Raw genomic sequence first — 24,614 nt, forward strand, 5'->3', positions numbered from 1 at the left:
CTGCTGCTGCTAAGTTGCTTCAGTTGTGTCCAACTCTGTGCGACCCATAGACGGCAGCCCACCAGGCTTCCCATCCCTGGGATTCTCCAGGCAAGAACCCTGGAGTGGGTTGCCATTTCCTTCTCCAATGCATGAAAGTGAAAAGTGAAAGTGAAGTCGCTCAGTCGTGTCCGACTCTTAGCGACCCCGTGGACTGCAGCCTACCAGGCTCCTCCGTCCATGGGATTTTCTAGGCAAAAGTAAATATATGATTCCTTGGAACTATATTTAAAATATGCTATAGTATGATGAAACTCAAAAGTTTTTACACAAATATTCAAGGAAATTAATGCGTATTTAAACTGGTTGGTGAATGTCACGCAAGAAGAGCAAAAAGAAAGCATAGAAACTTCAGCAGAAAGCCTAAAGATTTCCATGTAATTCATGAATTGTTTATGATACTTTAAACTTTAGTTGGCAATGCTTCAAATGGGTATGAATATTTAGATGACAACTGTCTTGATTCTGTATTATTATATAAAAGAATAAATGATTCATTCCTTATTTTTTAAAAAAAATTTTAACAGAAATCAGACATCTGTAGCATCCTATTACACATTTAGGAACTTAAGTTTTCACAATATGTCAAACATTTTTATACATTCATAAATCATATCACCTATCTCCACCAAATGTTTGTATATACAGTGAACAAAACCTGTAATTCTCTTATACCTAATACACAGAAAACATTCTTCTACTGACTAAACAGTGGCTTTAAGTACAAATAATACAGTTAAAAAACCACATATAACAATGAGCTTAGGGTCAGAATACCTGTGTAAGAAATCCTACCTCCATCATATATTAGCATTAACCCTGGGCTGGTCAGTTAATCTCTTAGGACATATTTCCTTATTTGTATAATAAGAGAGTTGGGACAGTTTATTTCCAAGGTTCTCCTTTGTTTTTAAAACTTAATGAGTCCTTTGGGGATAGACATGTATACCCTGCTATATTTAAAATGGATAACCAACAAGGACCTACTGTAGAGCGCACTGAACCTTGCTCAATGTTACGAGGCAGCCTGAATGGGAGAGGAATTTAGGGGAGAATGGATACGTGTATATGTATGGCTGAGTCCTTTTGCTCTTCACCTTAAACTATCACAACACTGTCAATTGACTATATCCCAATACATCATGGATTATAGCCTTATCATGGTGAAGGGGCTTGGTTAACTCAATGAAGCTATGAGCCATTTACTTTTTACAAAATTTTTTTAAAAACTTAATAACTCTAATGTTTAGTGAGGAATTTACAGGGATTCTGACTAGAATATTCCACAAATACAGAATACTGCCAGGACAAAAGGCTCAGGTCCCAAAACCTAGCTTTCCTCTCCAAAATGGGTTTCTTCTCAAAAGCAAAATGTGTGATAAATAGCATCAAAGTGAAACTGAAAGTCAGTCAGTCGTGTCCGACTCTTTGTGACCCCATGGACTATACAGTCCATGGAATTCTCCAGGCCAGAATACTGGAGTGGGTAGCCTTTCCCTTCTCCAAGGGATCTTCCCAACCCAGGGATTGAACCCAGGTCTCCCACATTGCAGGTGGATTCTTTACGAGCTGAGCCACAAGAAAAGCCTAAGAATACTGGAATAGGTACCCAAAATTTGAGCACACTCCAGGAGTTGGTGATGGACAGGGAAGCCTGGCATGCTGCAGTCCATGGGGTTGCAAAAAAGTCAGACACGACTGAGCGACTGAACTGAACTGAACTGAGCCTATCCTTTCTCCAGGGGATCTTCCCGACCCAGGAATAGAACCAGGGTCTCCTGCACTGCAGGCAGATTCTTTACCAACTGAACTATCAGGGAAGCCCAAATGGCATAAAATAATTAAATTTTATTTATTTACTTATTTTTTATTTTGGCTGTGCTGGGTCTTCATTGCTGCACAGGCTTTTTCTCTATTTGTGGAGAGCAGAGGCTACTCTATTGTTGCAATGTGTGGGTTTTTCACTGCAGTGGCTTCTCCTGTTATGGAGCACGGACTCTAGGGAGCATGGACTCTAGGGCCTGTGGACTTCGATAATTGCAACTCACAGGCCCAAGAGTGTAGCAAATGGCCTTAGCTGCTTCACGGCATGTGGATCAAGGATCACACCAGTGTTTCCTGCACTTGCAAGAGGGTTCTTTATCACTGAGCCACCAGGAAAGCCCGTCAAATAATTAAATTTTAAAACATTATGACCATCAGCAAGTTTCAAGATCTAAATTATAAGAAACCTTGACTTCTAACATGGTAGAAAGAGTAAATATTAGCTTGTTGTCATGACAGCTATGTCAAACAAACAGTTTTGTATTCTTAAAAAAAAGGTACTGCTGACCATATGACAGAGATTTTTAAAAATTATATCTTAGTTTCACATACTGTATAAATGCATACCAAAAATTTTAGTAGAAATTATTTTATCCTAGTGATTCATCCTTCTGTAGTATGTGATTAACAGTTTCTCTACACATGTGAGATCTTGTCTATCACTGAAGTTATCATTATAATTCATAAAGCCACACTGCATTTTTACAACACAGAGAAGGTTTTACAAATATTTCTCTTATGTTGCTTTCACCTCCCTCGGATTTCTTCCCCAAGAATGATTTTTAAAAGGTGGACAGAGAAATCTTGACGCTTCAGTGGTAATTTGGTACTTGTGTTGACTTCGTAAGTATTCATTCTGACTTATTTTATCAATATATTGTTTACTATTTTATGCTATTCTTTATAGTTTTACTGTAAGTTAAGCAACATAGTGACATAATGCTTTCAAAGATACTCTCCTAACTGTGTGGAAAAATTCAAGGAGCTGACGTTAAAATTTTTATTCTGGAATATTCTCACAAAATCAGAATGAACCCCTAGTATTTTTCAACAGGGAATTCATGAAAGGAATACCTCAAATAGAAAGTAAAAGCTCTATGAAGTAGTTTTATTTTCAAAGGATTTTCACGAAGCTCTCTAAAAGGTTTTTGGTGGCATCTTGATATTTATGCAAATATATAATAATCAGAGATATCAGTTATTATGTACTCATATGCAAATCTGCTACAAGTGTAAATCAGTAAAAACTTTTAAAAATAAGCAAATTGGAGGTATACATCAAGAACCCTAATAGTATTCTTGTTTTTCTACTTTTCTACATTTTCCACTTACAAGTTTTTCCCATACAGTGCTCCCTGCTTTAAAAAATGTATGCTCTTTGATCTAATAGTGTACTAGAAATAGAATTCTATCCCATGAAATTTTAAAGAATTATGTAATAGCAAACAAAACTGGAAACAAGTTAAATATCTATATACTTAACTAATACTATACTTAACTAATAGGGAATATTTAAGTAAGTCATATATTCACTTAATATAATAATATATAAATATTAAAATCATAACAAATGAAAATGCTAATGCTGCTGCTGCTACTGCTGCTAAGTCGCTTCAGTCGTGTCCGACTCTTTGTGACCCCATGGACTATAGCCTACCAGGCTCCTCTGTCCATGAGATTCTCCAGGTAAGAGTACTGGAGTGGGGTGCCATTGCCTTCTCCAGAAAATGCTAATGAAATAATCTTAAATGAAACAAAAGTATAAAAACATATGCTTATCAAATGCTCATACCAAATTTTAATAAGTGTAACAAAAAAAAAGATTTTAAAACTTAACAACAAAAAAGCTAAAAAAAAAATTTAGAAATGCACCAAGAACCTCACATTTTTCTAAAGACAATATAAATGGCCAATAAGCACATGAAAAGATGCTCAGTATCACTAATCATTAGAGAAAAGCAAATCAGACTACAATGAGATGATACCACCTCACACCCATTAGGACGGCTATTATCAAAAATAAAAGCGAGGAAGAAGAGGAAGAAGAAAAGGAGGAGAATGAGGAGGAGGAAGGAGAAAACAAATGTTGATGAGAATATGGGAGAAACTGGATTCTTGTACATTGTTGCCAGGAACATAAAATGGTGCTGCCACTATGGAAAACAGTAAGGCACCTCAACAAATCAAAAGTTTCATTACTATGTGATCTAGCAAGCCCACTCTGAACATATGCCGAAAAGAATTTAAAGTAGGGTCTGGAAGAGATATTTGTAATACTCATGTTCACAGCAACATTATCCATGATAGCCAAAAGGTAAGATCAACTCAAGAGTCCATCAACAGATGACTGAATAAATAATATGTGGCATATATATATATATATCCATACAATGAGTTACTCTTCAGTCTTAAAAGGAAAGGAAATTCTGCAATATGCTACAACATGGATGAATCTTGAGGTATTATGCTGAATGAAATAAGCCAGTTATAAAAATCAAACACTGCATAATTCCACCTATATGAGGTACTTAAGAGTAGTTAAAATTATAGAGACAGAAACTGTAGTAGTTGCCAGGGGCTGAAAGGACAGGAGAATGTGAAATTGTTTAATGGATACAGAATTTCAGTTTTACAAGATGAAAAGTTATGGGGAATGGATGGTGGTAATGGTTGCAACATCAATGAGAATGTATTTAATACCACTGAATGATATACTTAAAAAATGATTAAGATGGTAAATTTTATGTTATGTGCATTTACCACAAATTTAGCTATGGTTATAGTATGTTCGAGATAAAATCAAAACATAAAATAATAGCTTAAAATTAAAGACAATAATAATAGTAATAACAGAAAAATACCTTGCAGTTCTGTAGCAGTCGTATGAGATGTTCAAAGCAGTTACTGTTAAGAAAAATAGCCTGAAGAACAGGTCTATCTGTGCAGTCTAACATGGCTGTGATGGTATCTAGGAAAATAAAAACAAAATCGTCCATTAATAAAGTGGAATATTTGGGATCACAGAAACATTCACTCTAGCTGTATATTTAACTTAGGCATTTCAGCTGACAAATAGATGTAAATTAATAGGAAATAATAAGGAGGTGGAGTAGAAAACAAATCCTGTACTTCTCTAGAGAAGGGAAAGGCTACTGACTCCAGTATTCTGGCCTAGAGAATTGCAAAGAGTAGGACACGACTGAGCGACTTTCACTCTCACTCACGCACTTATTTCTTCATAAGAAAAGTGAACATTTTTATACTTTATTATAAAAAGTATTTATTTTTGCATATATGAGTTATAAATATTTTTCAGAGATTTACTTAGGTGTTCTTCCATTAATTTAAGTGTAACAAACTGTGGTTCCCAACTTGCTATGAATAAGTAACACCTGATTATATTTGGCAACACAGTTTCATTTATACAGCATAAAATTAACATATAGCCATCATGAAAATGAGAGTTACGTAATTAATCTATTTGTGATGATGCTTTGGTCCTATTTCCTACCAAAAACAATGTCCTCACTTGGAAATCAAGGGGAATTTGACATAGGTAATATGAAAGTTCGTAACAAAAAAGAAGTCCATTCAATAGAGACTCAAATTTCCTTATAAACTTCAAATTTATAATTTTAAAACACTATATTTTATAACATAGAATACAAACTATATAAGGTGAATCTATATACAAAACACTGTTGTAATGAATCATTAAGTTTCACTAAGATTTTGATGTCCAGTATTTTTTAAATTGGACACCACACATACCCACACAATTTTTAAAGTCTCTAAAGTTATACAACAAACCATTAGTGTTGGTTACGTCAGATGGCAGCATATAAAAACCTTTTCCTTTTAACTTCTCTGAATTTTCTAGTTTAGCTATAATGAAAATATTTTATTTCCATAAAAAAGAACTCTCAGTTAATAATATTAGTATACCTATTCATCTAATAAGAATACAAAAAGAAACCACATATATTGGTTAAGGAGTCTGCAGGGAGCAGAGAGAAGGAGAGGGAAAGAAATTGGGTGAGGAAGCAATGGAGGGGGAGAGAGAAGCACAGAGGGACACAGAACAACCAACACAAAGAAAGAGAAAGAAAAGCAAGACACACACACAGAGGATCTGAGGAATCAAAACAAAACAAGAAACCAGAAACTCTCAAGAGGAGGGCCATGCTGAAGCAATGGCCATAGAGATCTTAGAGAAGCACATACAAAACTGATTACATATGACCCCTTGCTGTAGGTTAGAAATGTACAAATGGCACTTCCTGAAAATTTACTTCTAAAATTTCAAAATCACAGTTGATTTTCTTTTTTTTTAACACTGATGCTTTGAGAGGATTACAACTTTCAAAAGAGAATATAACGGCTCAATTTTGTCACTGCTAAAGCAAATACGTGAAAGACAAATCAATTCCACATTATTTTAAAGTCAAAATCTATAAACAGTCACACAAAGTCTGAATTAAACATTCACTATTTTCTATACAATGGTCGTGAATTCTAAATGAAAATGGAGAATATAAATGTAAAACAAGTAGATTCAAAGAAAACCAAACAGAATAAACTTCATCTAATACTCACTCAGCATTTTGATCTGAAGAGCTATGAACCGGTTTTCCCACTGTCTGGACCTCCTTTGATTAGGTAAAGCTGAATGATCTGAATTTAGCAATTTAAAATAGTTCTCCAGAATAGTGCTGGTTTCCACCTGACGCTGATCGGAGCTACTAGTGAGAAGGATATGCACTACTTCTGTAAGGCACTTCAGAGTAAGTTCTACCTTCCTACCCACTTCTTCAGGATTTCCATCCTCCCAAGAATCACAGTCAGCCAAAACTCTCATAAGAACTTCCATGGTGGCTGGAGAAATTGCTTGCAAAGCATTCTTCTGAAACATGAGAGACAAAAAAAAAAAAAGTGAAATCCAAACCTAACTGAAGTGCTATACATTTTCAAAAACAAAGAGACTTTAATATATCTGCAGACAGTTTTTTCTTTAAAAACCAACATTACAAATTTTTTACATGGATACTCTGACAGACACTGCTGGTGTATTACACATATTAAGTCTTTTCTTCACTACTAATAGAATTCTAATTTTATTCAGAGTAATCTGCTCATATAGAAAACTTCCTCATCACCCTCCCTTGTAGCTAGGGGTAGTCCTTGGTCACGAATACATGCCAGTAGACCAGGAAGAGGATATCACTTTACAAATAAAAGAGGGAAGGATCCTTGGCTCTTGGCCTTTTCACCTTTTGCAACTGTGCAGCTATCTGATGGAGTTTTGCAAATGAGATGCTGTCAGCTTTTCAATATCTCCTTCAAAGGTAATTGGCACCTGCCATTTGTCTCCTTCTTCACTAACCCCCTATCTTTGTGTCCAAAGCGCAGACACGATGGCCAGAACTCCAGAAGCTATTTTGTAGCATAAGACATAACAGTAAGGATAACATATTGACATTAAAAAGGAACCCAAGTCCCCGAAGATCTCCTAAAGCCACCAAATTCATTCTGGACTGTTTACTGCTTTTTTCTTTTTAATGAGAGAAAAAGGTAAACTTCTAATTAAAGCTGTTAGAACTTTACTACTTACTGCTATAGGGCATGGCAACCCACTCCAGTATCCTTGCCTGGAGAATCCCCATGGACAGAGGAGCCTGGGGGGCTACAGTCCATGGGGTGGCAAAGAGTTGGGACAGGACTGAATGACTTTCACTTTCACTTTTAAGGAGTTATAAATCTGATACACCCATGATATACTTCGTGCTTATAATCACAAGCACTTTGTTAAGTACTTTACATATATAATGAGTCATTTGGTCCTTGTGTGTTGTTATTTACACATTATAAATAAAGAAACTAAAACACACATAAATAGTTTATCCAAGGTCATACAAATAGTTAGAAATGACGTAGAATTAACTCTGGCTCCAGAGCCCTTGCTCTTAACATAGCATGAAACAGCATAAATATGCTTGCAGGAAGCCAGGCAAGATGCTGAGGAAAGGGAGACCAATCATTGGACTTTAAATGTTCAACTCCTTATGATAAAGGTATTATTATGTCTTTTAGATCCTCAATTTATCTAAATACCCCTGTACTGAGGCTATATTCAACAGTCTTATGATTTCAATATAGTTGTAATTATAGCTATGATCCAATTATAGGATTTTGAGTTATTTTCAGTATATAAAATAATAAACTGGCCTTTAAATATCCATTTGATTTCCATGTGAGTTTTAATTACTGGAAGTCTCTTAAGGTTCAATTACCCGGAGGCATTAACAAGTCTGGATTTGTTCAAAAAGGGTATGGGCTCCAACCAACTTCTCCACTAGTCAAAAAGAATGCCATTTCCAATTTTGTTCCTGTACACTTACTAATTCTTAGTAGTGGAGAAATGATGGAAATGGGGAGGAACTGAAGCAAAAGACGGATATTAGCTAATAAAGGAAAGTGAAAAAGCAGATAAAGTGAAAAATAAGATTCTGGTCACCATTCCTCTCACAACGGAGACTCTTTATCTTCTACGAGAGTGAAGAGGAGGGGGCAAGGTGACCCACTAGGAAATCCAAACAGTATTATTAGCAATACCCATGATTTTGTCATCAGTAGAAATCATATAATTTTCATATATTACAGTTACAGTATCTTTAAACATCAATTATGCTCATCTCTTCTTCGAAATTACATTAGTCACTAGACTTGCTGCTGTATTTTTTAATTTGATATGTTATAAAGAAGCCCATTACTATGTAACAGACTTGTTTTATTAATATTTTAGTAACTGCATTTCAGTATAGTTTCCTTTGTGATGGTGTGTATTTTCTTTCAGGTATGTGAAAACATTCTGACAAGAGGCTATATCAGACTGCCAAAGGGTATGTGGTACAAAATGTGTCAGAAACCTCTGATCTAAATTTGTGGTTAAATAAAACAAGTAGAATGTTCCTTCTGAACTATAACCTGTTTTCAACTAGCAGTTAGACTCAGAGTTTACCACAGCTGTTAAGACATTCAACTGAAAAAAATAAACGTTACTCAAACTTCTTTACTGTAAATAATTTTAAAAAGTTGAGTGGTTGAAAAAATGAATATAAACCATGTATGTATGCCCTTAATAATTATAAGTAGACAGAAAAGTGACTAAATTCATATGTCCTAGGAAATGAAAGTCTGATTTCATCAAGTGAACTATCAGAGATGACTATCCTCTATATTCTAAAGCAAAAACTGGAAGCTGAAAGTCAATACAGCTAAGAACTTCATATACCCAAAACTGTTAAATCTAACTATTTATGCAGTACTTTTATAGTTAATGCTAATATTATTTCTTGAGTTTTTTTTGAAATTCATAAATAAAACTAAGTAAATTAGTTTTAAACAAGATTTAACTTCAGAAAAATATTTGTTCATTAAATTGCAAAAAGACAAAGACTTCATTAAATAACCCATGGCAAACTGTTTGTAGTATTTACCGTCATTTTACAGATTAACTTTCAACATGTTCCTCACCTGCCCACCAGCTACTATGGCTCCAAAGAGATGCAATAAGCAACACTTAAGACTCTCCTTGAGATGTTCACTTTCTTGAAAACACTCTGTGAATACAATACACAAATAACTACATAAGATTTCTCAAATAACCACATAAGATTTCTTTCAACTGATTGATTTCTAAGGAATGTTTGAATGGAAATATTAAAAATTATTTGTGAAAGGCTGAAATTTATTAAAAAGCAAGGTTAATATGCATTTTTCATAGAAAAAAAAGAGAAACCATCAATCTTAACATATACATCTGCCTTATTCATTTTTATGACTAGAGAGCATTCCACTACAATGACATACCTTAATTTACTTAACTAGTTCTCTACTGATAAACATTTATGCTTTTTCACTTTCTTTTGATACTGCTAACAATCCAGTAATAAATATCCTTTCACATACATCACTATACACAAAGAAAGATTATAACACGAGAATGATTTCCAATTTTAGACACAAAAAACATTCCAAAAAGAAACAATTTTCAGTTAAAAGGTATTGATAAATTTAAAACATTAAGACATCTCAGCTATGTTGGAATAATTTCACTATACAAGGTTTCCTGCTATAAATTACTACAAAATTTGGCAAAATAGGTTTTAGAGATTTTTTTGGTTCTAGAAATTGAAAGTGAACTCAAGGATCACCTCAGTTTCCGGTTTATAGACATTTTCTGAACAAATGTACAGAAAGGGGGAACCCTAAAAGAACATGGCTATTTCCAGAGATAGGAGACAGATTACAAGTTGGGGGAGGCCTAGGAAACCGGAATTCATAAAGCAGTACTAAAATGAAGGAAGCTATACAGAAAAAGCAATCCAGAAATATGCAAAGGGCTCATTTTGAGTCCAAGTACCAATCCTAATTTAAACCATGAAATCCCACCAGACAGCCAAAAACCTACAAGAGGTTGTAAACCGAACTGTGAGATTTCACACACATGACAGAGTTCTATTCAGCCAGGAAACACAGAGAGAGGGTGTAAAAAAAGATACACTATGTAAATTCTAATCATAAGACTGTTGGAGTGTCAGCAATATACTGACACTGACAAAACAGGCAAGAAATATTATCAAGGCAAGGCAAAGAATATTACCATGGATAGAAAGAGACATGAAAATACAACTTTTTTAAAAATCTGCAATAGTTTATTTTACAGACTGTACATCTACACTTGAGATAGATATTTTGGGATAAATTAACCAAATACGTGCACAATCTACATGCTGAAAACTATGTAAAATTGACTGAAAAAATAAGTAACATACAAATAATTGATGAGATACATCAGACTCATGAGTTGGAAGTCTAAATATTCTTAAAGTGGCAATTCTCCTCAAATAGTCCCAGAGATTCAATACAATCTCAATCAAAATCCCAGCAAGCTTTTTTGTAACAATACTGAAAAACAGATTCTAAAACATATATTAAAATGCAAAGGAACCAGAATAGCAGAAACACCTTGAGAAAGAAGAATAAAGCTGGAGGTTTTAATGACTTCAAGACTTGGTATCAACTCACAATAATCAGTACAGTGTAGAAACAGCATAAAGGCAGACACACGGAAAAAAAAGGAGAAGCCAGAAGTCAACCCATGTTTTACTGTCAACCAATTTCTGACAAATGTGCCAAGGTAATTCAAAAGAAGAAAAGAACAGTTTCTTCAACAAATATTGCTGGAACAATAATGAGAAACCTTAGGCTAGATACAAAATACCGACTTAAAACAGGTAACTGACCTAATAGAAGAAAACATAAGAGAAAATCTTCATGACCTTGAGGTAATTAGTAAGATTTCTTTGGGAAGACACAAAAACCACAGATCATCAGAAAAATTTTATAAATTAGATTCCACTCATATTTAAAATTTCTATGTTTCAAAAGACTCAAATGAAAAGATAAACATTCTAGGAGAAAATATTCTCAGTGATCAAGTTTAGAATAATTTTACCATCAAAAACTACAACTGAGGGACTTCCTTGGTGGTCCTGTAACTAAGACTCTGCATTCCCAATGCAGGTAGCCCAGGGTTCAAATCTGGGGTCAGAAACTAGATTTTACATGGTGCAACTAAGATCCTGGGTGTGCAACAAAAGTCAAAGATCCCACGTGCTGCAACTAAGACCCGGAACACCCAAAGAAATAAAAATAAGTATTTTAAAAAAAAACCTATAACTGATTCTAAAATGCTGAGTAAATAAAAGACTGAGTCCACAGTGATACATAAAAAAGGGAGAAATAAAACCTTTGTCCCACTTAAGTATTATTTGAACTCATTTTGAAAACAGTAAAAGAGAAAGATTTAAGTACTTTATGCAGCCTTTTTAGGAATAATTGTAATTTATCTCCAATGGATGAGGGAAAATTCTTTTTACAGAATATAACAACTTATGGAAGTATAAGAATGGAGATCTGAAGATAATATTGCAACCCTGAATGAAATAACTGCAAGTATCATCAATGAGTGCAAAAATATTAAATGAAAAAGTATTGAAAAATAAGATATTCACTCTATGCAGGGTAAGAAAAACTCTTCTTCCTTCTCTATTAGAAAATGCACCAAGAATTCAATCACTGGAAATATGACAAATGTAGATAGTCAATGCGTGACAAACGTGTTACCAGGCAACACTGTTCATGGTAAAAATGCCCCTTGATCTAGAAAGATTATGATGACTATAAATAACCTGATGGGAACTTATAACCCTGGGCTTCCCTGATTTCAGTGTAAATTATAATTTAGGCATTTCCTTTCCTAGGATTTAGACGTTACATTCACGGGTATAATGGTATAAATGTCTTCTATGGGATACTGCACTTCAAAGCCAGGGTGGCTCACACACCCATCAGTTTGGTTTCATATCCTGACTTGGAAAATCCAAGAAAAGCCCTAGTAATGCTGTGAGATCTCCTTCTGAAAAGAAATGCCTACACTGTTTCCCTGGAATGCTGGCTTTCCTGGTGTGGACACATGAGCTTGCTTATCTAGCTAAAACCAGTATCACTACTGGTGGTCAAGCAAAGTATTGCATTCATCTTCACCAAGCAATCAAAGAACTAATTGATAAGCAGACCTTTGGTCCGGTGCAAAATGTCCATAAGATATTTGGTCCATGCCAAAAGCTCCTTGATATTTGGTCCTACCCAAAACTATTCAGCACGAACCAAATATGCTCATTTTGGATAGGACTAAATTTCAAGGACCTTTTGGCATAGCCAAATGTCTTACGGACATTTTGCTGTTGTTTAGTCACTAAGTCATGTCTGACTCTTTCCAACTGCATAGAACCAAATGTCTTTATGTACATTTTGTGTTATCTGCTCAGTTGCGCCTGAGTCTGCAACCCCATGCACTGAAGCCCACCAGACTCCCGCAACCATGGGATTTTCCAGGAAGAATACTGGAGTGGGTTGCCGTTTCCTTCTCCAGGGGATCTCCCCAACCCAGGGATCGAACCTGGGTCTCTTGCATTGTAGGCAGACTCTTTACTGTCTGTGCCATGAGGGAAGACATTTTAGGCAGGATTAATTGCCCTACAAGGGACTATTTCTGTCTTATTTCTTAGAGGGGGAAAAGGTGAACAAAAATGTGGTAAAATGGCAAAATGTTAAAATCTGACAAATTTGAGTGGGAAACACAGGAGGTTGCTATTACATTCTGCAAAATGTTCTATATTCTTGAAATACAGCATAATCATTTTTTTAAAGAAAGAAAACTAGAGTCCATATAGATCATACAAATAGGAACCAATTCTCTCAAGATTATTTTCAGTAAAAGTTCTGAAGTTCCAAAATATACTACTGTCTTTAAAACATTCAGCTCTTCTCAAAATAAAAACACTCAGAGAACAGTAAATTAAATAAAACCAAGAGGAATAATGACAGCAAAATAACAATCAACTTCTCTAGTAACAGGTTCTTAGAATCTTTATCTTATAAATACACAAGCTGAAACAAGGTCAGAATCAGAATAAGAATAAGGAATGATCAGAGTAACATCAGAATCAAAGCAAGAGAAATTAGAGCTGTTACTTACGATAAAAGAAAGGGACGAACTCCACTGTGAGAGAAGCTGGTTTATATTTCTGTCTGCTCTTTTCCACAGTACTAAAGATTCGTCTACCATTAAAAAGAAGTTAATGGCATATTACAACATGGGCAAATGGAGAAGGCACAATTGCAAAAACAATGATAAACAATACTTTGCTTTTCATTTGTATATTAAAAATACACCACCAGAATTGGAATAAGCTTGAAAGGGAAGTCTAGCCAATAATTTAAATGCTCACCAACTGAAAGGATTTTTTCTTTTGAATTGTGCAAAAAAATTTACAACAGTTACTGGTGAAACATAGCAGCCACATTAAAAGTCTTATAACAACTGGAAATAGAAAAAGGAACTAGCCTTTTAAAATTTCCAATCTGTAAAAGAATTTAGTAGATCAGATCAGATCAGATCAGTCGCTCAGTCGTGTCCGACTCTTTGCGACCCCATGAATCGCAGCACACCAGGCCTCCCTGTCCATCACCAACTCCCGGAGTTCACTGAGACTCACGTCCATCGAGTCAGTGATGCCATCCAGCCCTCTAATCCTCTGTCGTCCCCTTCTCCTCCTGCCCCCAGTCCCTCCCAGCATCAGAGTCTTTTCCAATAAGTCAACTCTTCGCATGAGGTGGCCAAAGTACTGGAGTTTCAGCTTTAGCATCATTCCTTCCAAAGAAATCCCAGGGCTGATCTCCTTCAGAATGGACTGGTTGGATCTCCTTGCAGTCCAAGGGACTCTCAAGAGTCTTCTCCAACACCACAGTTCAAAACCATCAATTCTTCGGCGCTCAGCCTTCTTCACAGTCCAACTCTCACATTCATACATGACCACGGGAAAAACCATAGCCTTGACTAGACGAACCTTTGTTGGCAAAGTAATGTCTCTGCTTTTGAATATGCTATCTAGGTTGGTCATAACTTTCCTTCCAAGGAGTAAGCGTCTTTTAATTTCATGACTGCAGTCACCATCTGTAGTGATTTTGGAGCCCAGAAAAATAAAGTCTGACCCTGCTTCCACTGTTTCCCCATTTATTCCCCATGAAGTGGTGGGACCGGATGCCATGATCTTCATTTTCTGAATGTTGAGCTTTAAGCCAACTTTTTCACTCTCCACTTTCACTTTCATCAAGAGGCTTTTGAGTTCCTCTTCACTTTCTGCCAGAAGGGTGGTGTCATCTGCATATCTGAGGTTATTAATATTTCTCCCGGCAATCTTGATTCCAGTTTGTGTTTCTTCCAGTCCAGCGTTTCTCATGATGTACTCTGCATATAAGTTAAATAAACAGGGTGACAATATACAGCCTTGATGTACTCCTTTTCCTATTTGGAACCAGTCTGTTGTTCCATGTCCAGTTCTAACTGTTGCTTCCTGACCTGCATACAAATTTCTCAAAAGGCAGACCAGGTGGTCTGGTATTCCCATCTCTTTCAGAATTTTCCACAGTTTATTGTGATCCACACAGTCAAAGACTTTGGCATAGTCAATAAAGCAGAAATAGATGTTTTCCTGGAACTCTCTTGCTTTTTCCATGATCCAGCGGATGTTGGTAATATGATCTCTGGTTCCTCTGCCTTTTCTAAAACCAGCTTGAACATCTGGAAGTTCACGGTTCACATATTGCTGAAGCCTGGCGTGGAGAATTTTGAGCATTACTTTACTAGCGTGTGAGATGAATACAATTGTGCGGTAGTTTGAGCATTACCTGGCATTGCCTTTCTTTGGGATTGGAATGAAAACTGACCTTTCCAGTTGACACCTAAGGCAGTAGTTTATACAGCACGACTAAAATCAAGCTATTTTGTGGCACTTTCTGAAATTTTATTTGGACACACAGACTCCATACTACTGGCTTCCTTCACAATGAAGGATACTGATCTAGAGGGCTGGAATCACAATTCCAGTAGTTTTGATGGCTGAAATATTTCTACTGACTTTGGTAAGACCAACACAAACAGCATGTGCTTTTACCAAGAACATTTTAATTCAACACAAAATAAGTGTATCTTAGATGGGCATGGTGGATATGGGGTTTAGGGAACAAAGGTTACTGTTATGATGATACATCAGCAACTGGTGGCTTGTTGAAAAATTAGAAAAATATATATACATACTTTTTTTCTCATCCCCTGAACATGCTTTTAACACTGTTAGAGCCAACAAAATAGAAAATATTTGGAGGACAACTACAAAGAAATCCCATATATTTAAATATGAATTACTGATAAAGCACTACATTAAGCTGCCTTCTTCTTAACAATCTGAACAATACTCCATTATGTTATTGAAATTATTTTCCTTATAACTGTAAAGTAAGAAAAGCCAACTGACCATAGAATAAGACAAACAGGATAGGACTCAGTACTAATCGAATAAAAAGTTCTAAGATTCAGCTCTAATATCGAGATTCACTAGAAATCATATCAGACACCATTTGTTACTGCACTGTTTTCCAAATCTATGCCTATTTCCATTTTCCAGAGGGCTTAGGAATTATCATACTTCTGTATTTACAAACATAACATCTTGGAACATCACTGGATCTTCCTGTTTAATTAAGACCTTACCAGGGTTTTTAGTGCATGTCTTTAAACAATACAAATATTACTAGTTTCAAATAAAAAACTGAGTCAAACTATAAAAAAAATAAAAAATCAGTCATGTTGTAGAAAAATTAATTTTAAAAGGATGAAATCTGATTTAGCTTCAGTTAGGCTTTTCCACAATATTATTTACATTTTGCACATTATTAATTATGATATTAACTAATAGAATATATATCCTATCCAAAGATCCTGTACTGCAAACAATAAAGATTCTCATTTGATTAACACAATAAAAATATACTCTTGTGATCTGTGATTAATGACTCATTCTAAAGGCCCTGTATTAGATGTGACATACAAACATAAATAATTTCCATTATACTTGTGGTAAAATTTAATAAGCTTAATTAAAAGAGGAGAAAACAATTATATCATAACAGGTATCAGAGCATAAGTAATTTACACTGCATGCTTTCAACAGGTTGAAACAGAACAGCTAATAATGTATCATTTTTAAAACATAGTATATTTGGTTGCTCCATTATTAACTGGTATCTGGCCAAGCATTTAGCACCTAGCTGATGCCAATACACAGCAACAGGTTGCTGAGAGGGATGCAAAATGTTTGTTTGCATCTCAGTTTTCTAAAGTTTATGTCCCCTGGTCAATTTTTCTATGCTTTTTTTGTGTTCCCATCATACCTAGAACATAAGTTTTTTATTCTCAATTTTTAAACTTTTTATCCGGAAATAAATTTAAACTCTGGCAAAAGCTGCCAGAATAAAAATAGTATAAAGAACTTCAAGAAGCGCTTACTCAGGGTCATTGTTTAAAATCTTATCCTAAATGCTTTATAATTTGCTTACTCTTCCCCCAAAATATATATGCACATATATTTATATATGTGTGTGTTTATGCTGCTGCTGCTAAGTCGCTTCAGTCGTGTCCGACTCTGTGTGACCCCACAGACGGCAGCCCACCAGGCTCCCCTGCCCCTGGGATTTTCCAGGCAAGAACACTGGAGTGGGTTGCCATTTCCTTCTCCAATGCGTGAAAGTGAAAAGTGAAAGTGAAGTCGCTCAGTCACGTCCGACTCTTAGCGACCCCATGGACCACAGCCTATCAGACTCCTCGATCCATGGGATTTTCCAGGCAAGAGTACTGGAGTGGGGTGCCATTGCCTTCTCCGATGTGTATTTATATATGTACACATATTGAGACCTATAATTTTGCAGAACATTTAAGGGAAATTATGAATATTATGCCCTTTTACCTCTAAATACTTGATAGTGAATAATTCCTAGGAATAGGGATACTGTCACATATAATATTACAGTACTGTTATAAATCTCAATACACTTAGCATTAACGTTATACATTTATTGAAACTACTATTATAATCCAATATGTCAACTGACCTAACAGTGTTCTAAAGCATTCCCACCTTCTCGTCCCTAAGTACAGTTTCCTATCCAGGGTCAGGCATTGCATTTGGCAGTCACACCTCTTTTACCTTCTTTAATCTGAAACATTTCCACAGCTTTTCTCTATGATACTTTTAAAGAATGCTGTCTCCTAACTCTTCCTTTTATTCACTAAAATGTTGTCCCTTTGGAGTTTGCTTGATGTTTCCATACAATTAAGATTCAGATTATGCATTCTTAGCTGGAATATTATACATGCAACGATGGGTCCTTCTTAGAGTATCACAGCTGTAGGCACAGGGTGTCCACCTGATTCTGAATGATGACGTTAATTTTGATTATCCAGTCACTGTACTATCCAGTACTATACAAAATAATTACTAATTTATACTTTGCAACAAGAAAGTAATTCTGTAGAGAAACATTTTAAAATTATGCAAAACCCATGTTCCTTACCAAACTTTCACCACCGTAGATTTGGATTCCTAACTTTCCTATAATGTGTCCAAAATGTTGATTCTTTTCAAACATCAGCATCCCCTGTACATTCCTAATTGTCATTTGACCTTCTAATGGAAGCAAGAGCCCTCTCTACTCCCTTATTTTTCTCTCTCTCCCAATCTTTATCGATCAATCACTGGTACAGACTTATGAATTCCTTTCTTCCTCCATGGTTTATGACTAAAGACAACTTATTTCAACATATAAAGGAAAGCAAATGTGTAAGTGGATAGGATCATTATATTTAATGGCAGTGATAAGTCATTCAGTCATTTCTGACTCTGCAACCCCATAAACTATAGCCTGCCAGGCTCCTCTATCTATGGAATTTTCCAGGCAAGAATATTGGAGTGGGTTGCCACGTCCTCCTCCAGGGGATCTCCCTGACCCAGGGGATCGAACCAGTGTCTCTTGCATCTCCTGAATTGGCAAGTGGATTCTTTACCACTGAGTTACCTGGGAAGCCAGTTATATTTAATAGCTGGAATATTTGTTCCTATTATTTCTATTAGACTCTTCTTGCTTTAGCTAAAAGATGTGTTATTTCAATAAAATATTACTATATAGAACATACAAAGTACTACCACATAGTCTATATACATGTTCTCTCAGTTATTAACTCTTTTTTTTTTTTTTTCCAGTTATTAATTCTTAACCACTATTCAACAGTGGCTATTCAAAGTGAGGGTATCATACCCTGGAAATCCTGAAAATCCTATTTAAAAAAAATCAAAACATTCTAGTAACGAAATGTTGTAGGAAGTAGGAATTGCTTATAAATAAGACAAATTACACTGAATATAAAACATCTTCAGATTGAAAGTACAGCAGACAGGGAGATTGAAAAAAGAGATCTGACTGTAGGTGACAATATACCTGTTCTTTTCCCAAAGGTAAGAAAGTCATCTGAGTTTTTTATACTCTTTGAGCTGTGTACTGGTAATGATGCCTTTGTTGCTAAGCTACCAATCCATCATTCCACATTTCATCTGCTTTGTGATGCAGGATACGCATGCTACAAACTATATTTCTTTTTCTCCAGGTACCTCAGTCTTGGTTTCATCAACACTTGGTACTAAATGGAGACTGGAAGACTGAATGGTTGAAAGGGGAATGATTCTTTATTGCTTTTCTTTTTTTCACCAGCCAACAGTTCTTAACTATGGCATTCACAGTTGGTTTCTGTCTTCAGCTTATTTTCGGCAATCCCAGAACCAGCTCTTCATGGCTGCTCAGTGATATCAGCACTGGCTTAGGGCTCTTTCCTCAGAAATCTCATACCCAGGAACTGCAGGACCCCTTCTCTGAAACTTCTAGTTCCTGATAACTCCAAACTCTTCCCTTTGTTCCCACAGCCCCAGGGAAGTAGCTGCTTCCTAAAGCCACTATTTCTGTATTACACTAGTATCCCCCCTTTTGCTCTTTGAATCCTCTAATACCTGGCTTCCCTGGAGGCTCAGAGGGTAAAGCGTCTGCCTACAATGCAGGAGACCTGGGTTCGATCCCTGGGCCAGGAAAATCCCCTGGAGAAGGAAATGGCAACCCACTCCAGTGCTCTTCCCTGGAAAATCCCATGGACTGAGAAGCCTGGCAGGCTACAGTCCATGGGGTTGCAAAGAGTTGGACACGACTGAGCGACTTCACTAATACCTACTTAAAATTTTCCTTTTGCTATATTCTCTCTTTTAAAGCACTGGTTTCTGTTTTCCTAACTAGACCTTGGCTGACACAAGGTCCACAATTTAAAATAAACATTAATACATAAAACATTATTAAAATTCATTTACAAATTATGAAATATGCTTTTATAAAAAGAAATTTCCTTGAAAAATATGTATACTCTACTTGATGTTACTGTGCTCTGAGATTTTTTACCACAGATTATTAGCATTCAATTGCATCACAAAATAAAAGATCAGAGTAAATTAATTATCCAGAAGTGGCATTTACCACTAATTCATTACCTCTAATGTACTTCTCTATTTCAGAGATAGAGATGGAGCCTCAAACACAACTTACCAGTTGCTTTCACAGAGAACGAGACCTGCTTTGAAGAATTACATTCACTAGGACATTAAGTGTGCAAATGAACACTATGATTTATAAAACATACCCTGAAATCCGTTGCCTCCAATTCCGATATGGATCATATAAACTTTCGCAAAATGCCAATGCATGGATCACAAATTCTTCAATAGATGTCTGATCTGCCAATTCCTTCTCTTTTTTTTTGCTTTTTAACTGAGAATTTAAATATAAAATTATATGCACTTAAAAATATTAAGCCATATGACATACTGTGCAATATCATTAAGAGATAACTGTGTTTCAGTCATCTAATAATAACAGATAATTTTTATTCAAATAAGTCTAAGTTCCACTTGAATCTGCAGAAGGTCAGTTAATCATATGGACTACATATAACCACTCAAATTTTAAATATTTCCTAGGAAAGGTTTCAAATTGTCAGCCAAACATTTTTCCAAAAATGAAGATGCTTTCAGTAAGAGGGCTATTTGATGAATAAATAATAAAAACATAAAATGACAAACTGTGCCATTTTAAAAAGCCACTTACAAAATGTTTCAATTTTTAAATTAAAATAACAAAATGTATTAATAACTGTTTTTCTACTTTTAGATAATATGCATAAGATGCCTGCAATAATGTACCCAATGATAATTTAATGATCTTCTCAATTAATACCTCCTCTGAAAACATTTAACTTTACTAAATTTTAAAAAGTAAAAACTAATTACTCTCAGTAAAGCAACAAAAAGAAATATATTAATTCACACCTACTTGCTGAATATAGAGTGTTGTCATAGTGATAACATGGTTGATATATGAGCAGGTCCCAATTTCTTCTACATTAGATAGATTTCTGTGAGAGAAAAAAAAAGAATAGCCATATATTTACTGCATATGAATGGTGAGAAAAATGCATGCTCATATTCAGACTGATTTTCAGAACACTTGTTGGCAAATGAAGTACAAATAATATTCATTAAAACTTAAAATCAATTTGATTATATAATTGCTTTCCCACTGAGAATGCAAAACACACCTCAAGCACTATTTAACTACTATAAATAGAGAATAAGAAATACATGTTAATTAGCATTTGCTTATTGTGAAAAATTGGAAAATATCACAAAGTAGAAAGAGTAAAAGTCATTAATGTTCTTACAACTCAAACATTAGCAAATAGATACATTGTGCATTATTTCTTTCCAGATTAGTTGCTATTTTCTTCTGTAGATTCTTAGCTTGGTTTTTTTACATATCATTCATTGCCTTTACAAGACATTTTGTGTAGTTTTACAGTTATCATCTTGCTTTCTGAAATTGGGTTCCCCTTTTGGACTCATCCCTGGTGGCTCAGATGGTAAAGCGTCTGCCTACATTGCGGGAGGCCTGGGTTCAATCCCTGGGTCAGGAAGATCTCCTGGAGAAGGAAATGGCAACCCACTCCAGTATTCTTGCCTGAAAAATCCCATCAATGGAGGAGCCCTGGTAGGCCACAGTCCATGGGGTCGCAAAGAGTCGGACACGACTGAGCGACTTCACTTTCTTTCACTTTCTTTAGACTCATAATATATCTCTTCAATTGTATTAAAAAGCCTGAGAGAAGGGTGGATATCTATACATACTCCAAGAGAGCAGAGTACATGCCTTGTGTAAAAGCAATGGATTAACAAGGGCATGGCATTCAGTTAAAATTTGACCCTCATTTTTATTCCATTTTTAACAAGATCAAGGTATAGCACATAAAGGGCTTCCCTGGTGGCTCAGCTGGTAAAGAATCCACCTGCAATGCAGGAGACCCAGGTTCAATCCCTGAGTCGGGAAGAGCCGCTGGACAAGGGAATGGCTACCCACTCCAGTATTCTTGCCTGGACAATTCCATGGACAGAGGAGCCTGGTGGGCTACAGCCCAGAGGGTCACAACTGAGCAACTAAAACTTGCACTTTTTTTTCCCATGACACATAAAATGCTAAAGTGTACTCTACCTAACCTTGGCAGTGTTTTTCTTTACATATTAAAAAAAAATTCTATTAAGACAAAAAACTCTATTAAGTTCTGAGACATTGTGACCTTGAAAAATACTCTGTATCTTAAAATTCAGTAGATGCTAAAAGAACAGGAAAAATTAACTGAATTAATAGACTTCTTAAGAAGTCAGAATGGCAGGACATCTTTGAGAAAGCAGAGAGTAAAGGCAGAGGTAACATTCAAAGCCCCTGTGGAGGATTCTGGGAAGACAGCCAAGTAGGAAGCACAAGGAATCTGTCTCCCCACCTAGAAACAGATACACTGTCAAAATCAGTTTGATGTAAGTATTTTGGAAACCTTGAGCCTCTAATGAAGGCTGGCAACTTCCAGATGAAGATTTGGATGGTAAATTGCAATTAATGTCCTACATTATGGACATTAATTTAAATTTCAGCTATTAGCACAGCAGCAGCTACCAATCCCCATCCCAGACATGTGGTAAACAGCTGTGCATATGTTCCAGAAGCAGCTTGGAAGCAAGCTTACAGGAACCATTATGGGCAAAAAGGACCCTGTCCTCCAAATATTGGAGATCTGTGCTCTGATCACCGACTGCTGCGTCTGATTATAAAGGTGCACAGAAACAGACAGGCAGCCACTGCTATTGCACCTACCCCGACAGTTATTACTCTTCCCTCTATGGGCAACATAATTTCCACGGGACTTAATGGGTCATTTCCCTTCCCATCTTCATCTTTTTAATTTTTTTCCCCTTTTGGGAGACAGATATTAAAGACCAGGATATTCAAAAATGATGGCATAAATGGGGAAAATTAGAGAGTGACCACATATGCTGAGGGAAAATCATAATAGATTTGAGCAGACCTCAGGTTTACAACTCAGGTTGATTCTCAGCACAAAGACAATCTGTAATAAAAAAAATATTATAAAAGCAATAAACAAAAGTAACAACAAAAAGCAGTAAACCACTGGAAGGAAGGTAAATCTGATTTTCAGCATTACATTATTAGATTCAATGTCCTGCATTCAATTAACAAGAAAATCAGAAGGTATACAAAGAACTAGAGAACTATGGCCCAGTTAAGAGAAAAAAAGAAATCAACAGAAACTTCGTGAAAAAGACTTATTGGACAAAAACTTCAAATTAACTGTCTTCAAGACACTCGAAGTATTCAAGGTAGGCGTGGAGAAAATCAAGAAGTTAATATGTAAACAAAATGGAAATATCAATAAAGAGATTTAAAAAACTAAAAAGAAGCCAAAAGAAATTTTGGTGCCGAAAAGTACAACGATTACAATGAAAAATATACTAGAGGAATCCAAGGACAGATTTGAAGAGGCAGAAGAAAGACTCAGGGAACCTGAAGATAGCACACTGGAAACTAACAAGTCTAAATAACAGAAATAAAAATATTTGCATAAAAAGAAGAGAAAGAAAAGGGGGAACAGAGAATACTTGAAGAAATAGTGGGTGAAAACATTCCCAATTTGATGAAAGACATGAAAATAAACAGCCAAGAAGCTTAATAAACTCTAAATAAGGTGAACTCACAGACACCCACACTGAGACACACAAAGTTATCATCAAATTCTCAAAGGACATAGAGAGAATCTTTAAAGCAGGAAGAGAGGAGTAATTCATCACATATAAGATATCTTCAATACAATTATCAGCAGATTTCTAATAACAAATTTAGGTCAGAAGACAGTGAGAGAATATATTCAAAATGCTAAAAGAAAAAACTATCAACCAACAACCCAATATCTGACAAACTGCTTCAAAAGTAAGGGAGAAACAAAGACATTTCTAGAAAATAAAAGGTAATGGAGTCTGTGCCAACTAGGTCGACCATGCAAAAAATGCTCAACAGTGTCCTGCAAGGTGCAAATTAAGGACACTACACAGCAACTCAAAGTTGTATGAAAAAATAAAGATATTAATGAAGGTAAATATGTGGGCAATTATAAAAGAGAAAATTATTGTAACAATGATTTGTAATTGCATTCTTTGTTTTTATATATTTTAAGAGGTCATATTTAAAGAAAAAAAATACTGTTCATGTAAAACCTAGAATTACTGTAACTTTGGTTTGTAACTCCAAATTTTATTTTTATATAATTTACAAGACTAACACATTTAAAATAATTACTAGCTTATGCTTTGGGGAAAACACTGTATAAATGTAATTTTGTGATACCAAAACCAAAAGGAGTAGGGAGAGAGCCATAAAAGAGCAGAGTTTCTGTATGTTATTGACATTAGAGTGGTATAAATTCAAATTAGAGTGTGATAACTTTAGAATGTTAAACGTAATACCAATGGTGATCAAAAAGAAAATATCTATTGAATATGCCAGGAGAAATATCAATAAACTCAGATATGCAGATGACACCACCCTTATGGCAGAAAGTAAAGAACTAGAGAGCCTCTTGATGAAAGTTAAAAAGGAGAGTAAAAAAGTTGGCTTAAAGCTCAACATTCAGAAAACTAAGATAGTGGCATCTGGTCCCATCACTTCCTGGCAAATAGATGGGGAAACAGTGGAAACAGTGGCTGACTTTATTTTTTGGGCTCTAAAATCACTGCAGATGGTAACTGCAGCCATGAGATTAAAAGACACTTATTCCTTGGAAGGAAAGTTATGACCAACCT

General features: G+C 35.5%; 1 protein-coding gene across 12 annotated transcripts in view; it reads right to left on the bottom strand.

Moving 5' to 3' along the window:
• NBEAL1 (neurobeachin like 1) overlaps window positions 1–24,614 on the bottom strand; it is a 164,493-nt gene that overhangs the window by 106,168 nt on the left and 33,711 nt on the right. For 10 of the 12 annotated variants that reach the window (XR_015143586.1, XM_086345194.1, XM_086345178.1 and 7 more), the window contains 6 exons: window positions 20,746–20,827; window positions 20,057–20,184; window positions 13,466–13,548; window positions 9,397–9,482; window positions 6,460–6,766; window positions 4,725–4,831 (listed from right to left, as the gene is read on the bottom strand). Coding sequence is in view for 11 of the 12 variants with exons in the window: in XM_086345194.1 (XP_086201320.1) it covers window positions 4,725–4,831; window positions 6,460–6,766; window positions 9,397–9,482; window positions 13,466–13,548; window positions 20,057–20,184; window positions 20,746–20,827 (793 nt within the window). In the remaining variant the exon portion in view is untranslated. The remainder of the gene's footprint in view (window positions 1–4,724; window positions 4,832–6,459; window positions 6,767–9,396; window positions 9,483–13,465; window positions 13,549–20,056; window positions 20,185–20,745; window positions 20,828–24,614) is intronic. The other 2 variants (XM_086345219.1, XM_086345186.1) reach the window with 1 other exon arrangement.

The sequence above is a fragment of the Bos grunniens genome, chromosome 2, assembly GCF_055505025.1.
Source record: "Bos grunniens cultivar Pamir isolate PY7600 chromosome 2, Bosgru_T2T1.0, whole genome shotgun sequence".
Taxonomy (NCBI): Eukaryota; Metazoa; Chordata; class Mammalia; order Artiodactyla; family Bovidae; genus Bos; species Bos grunniens.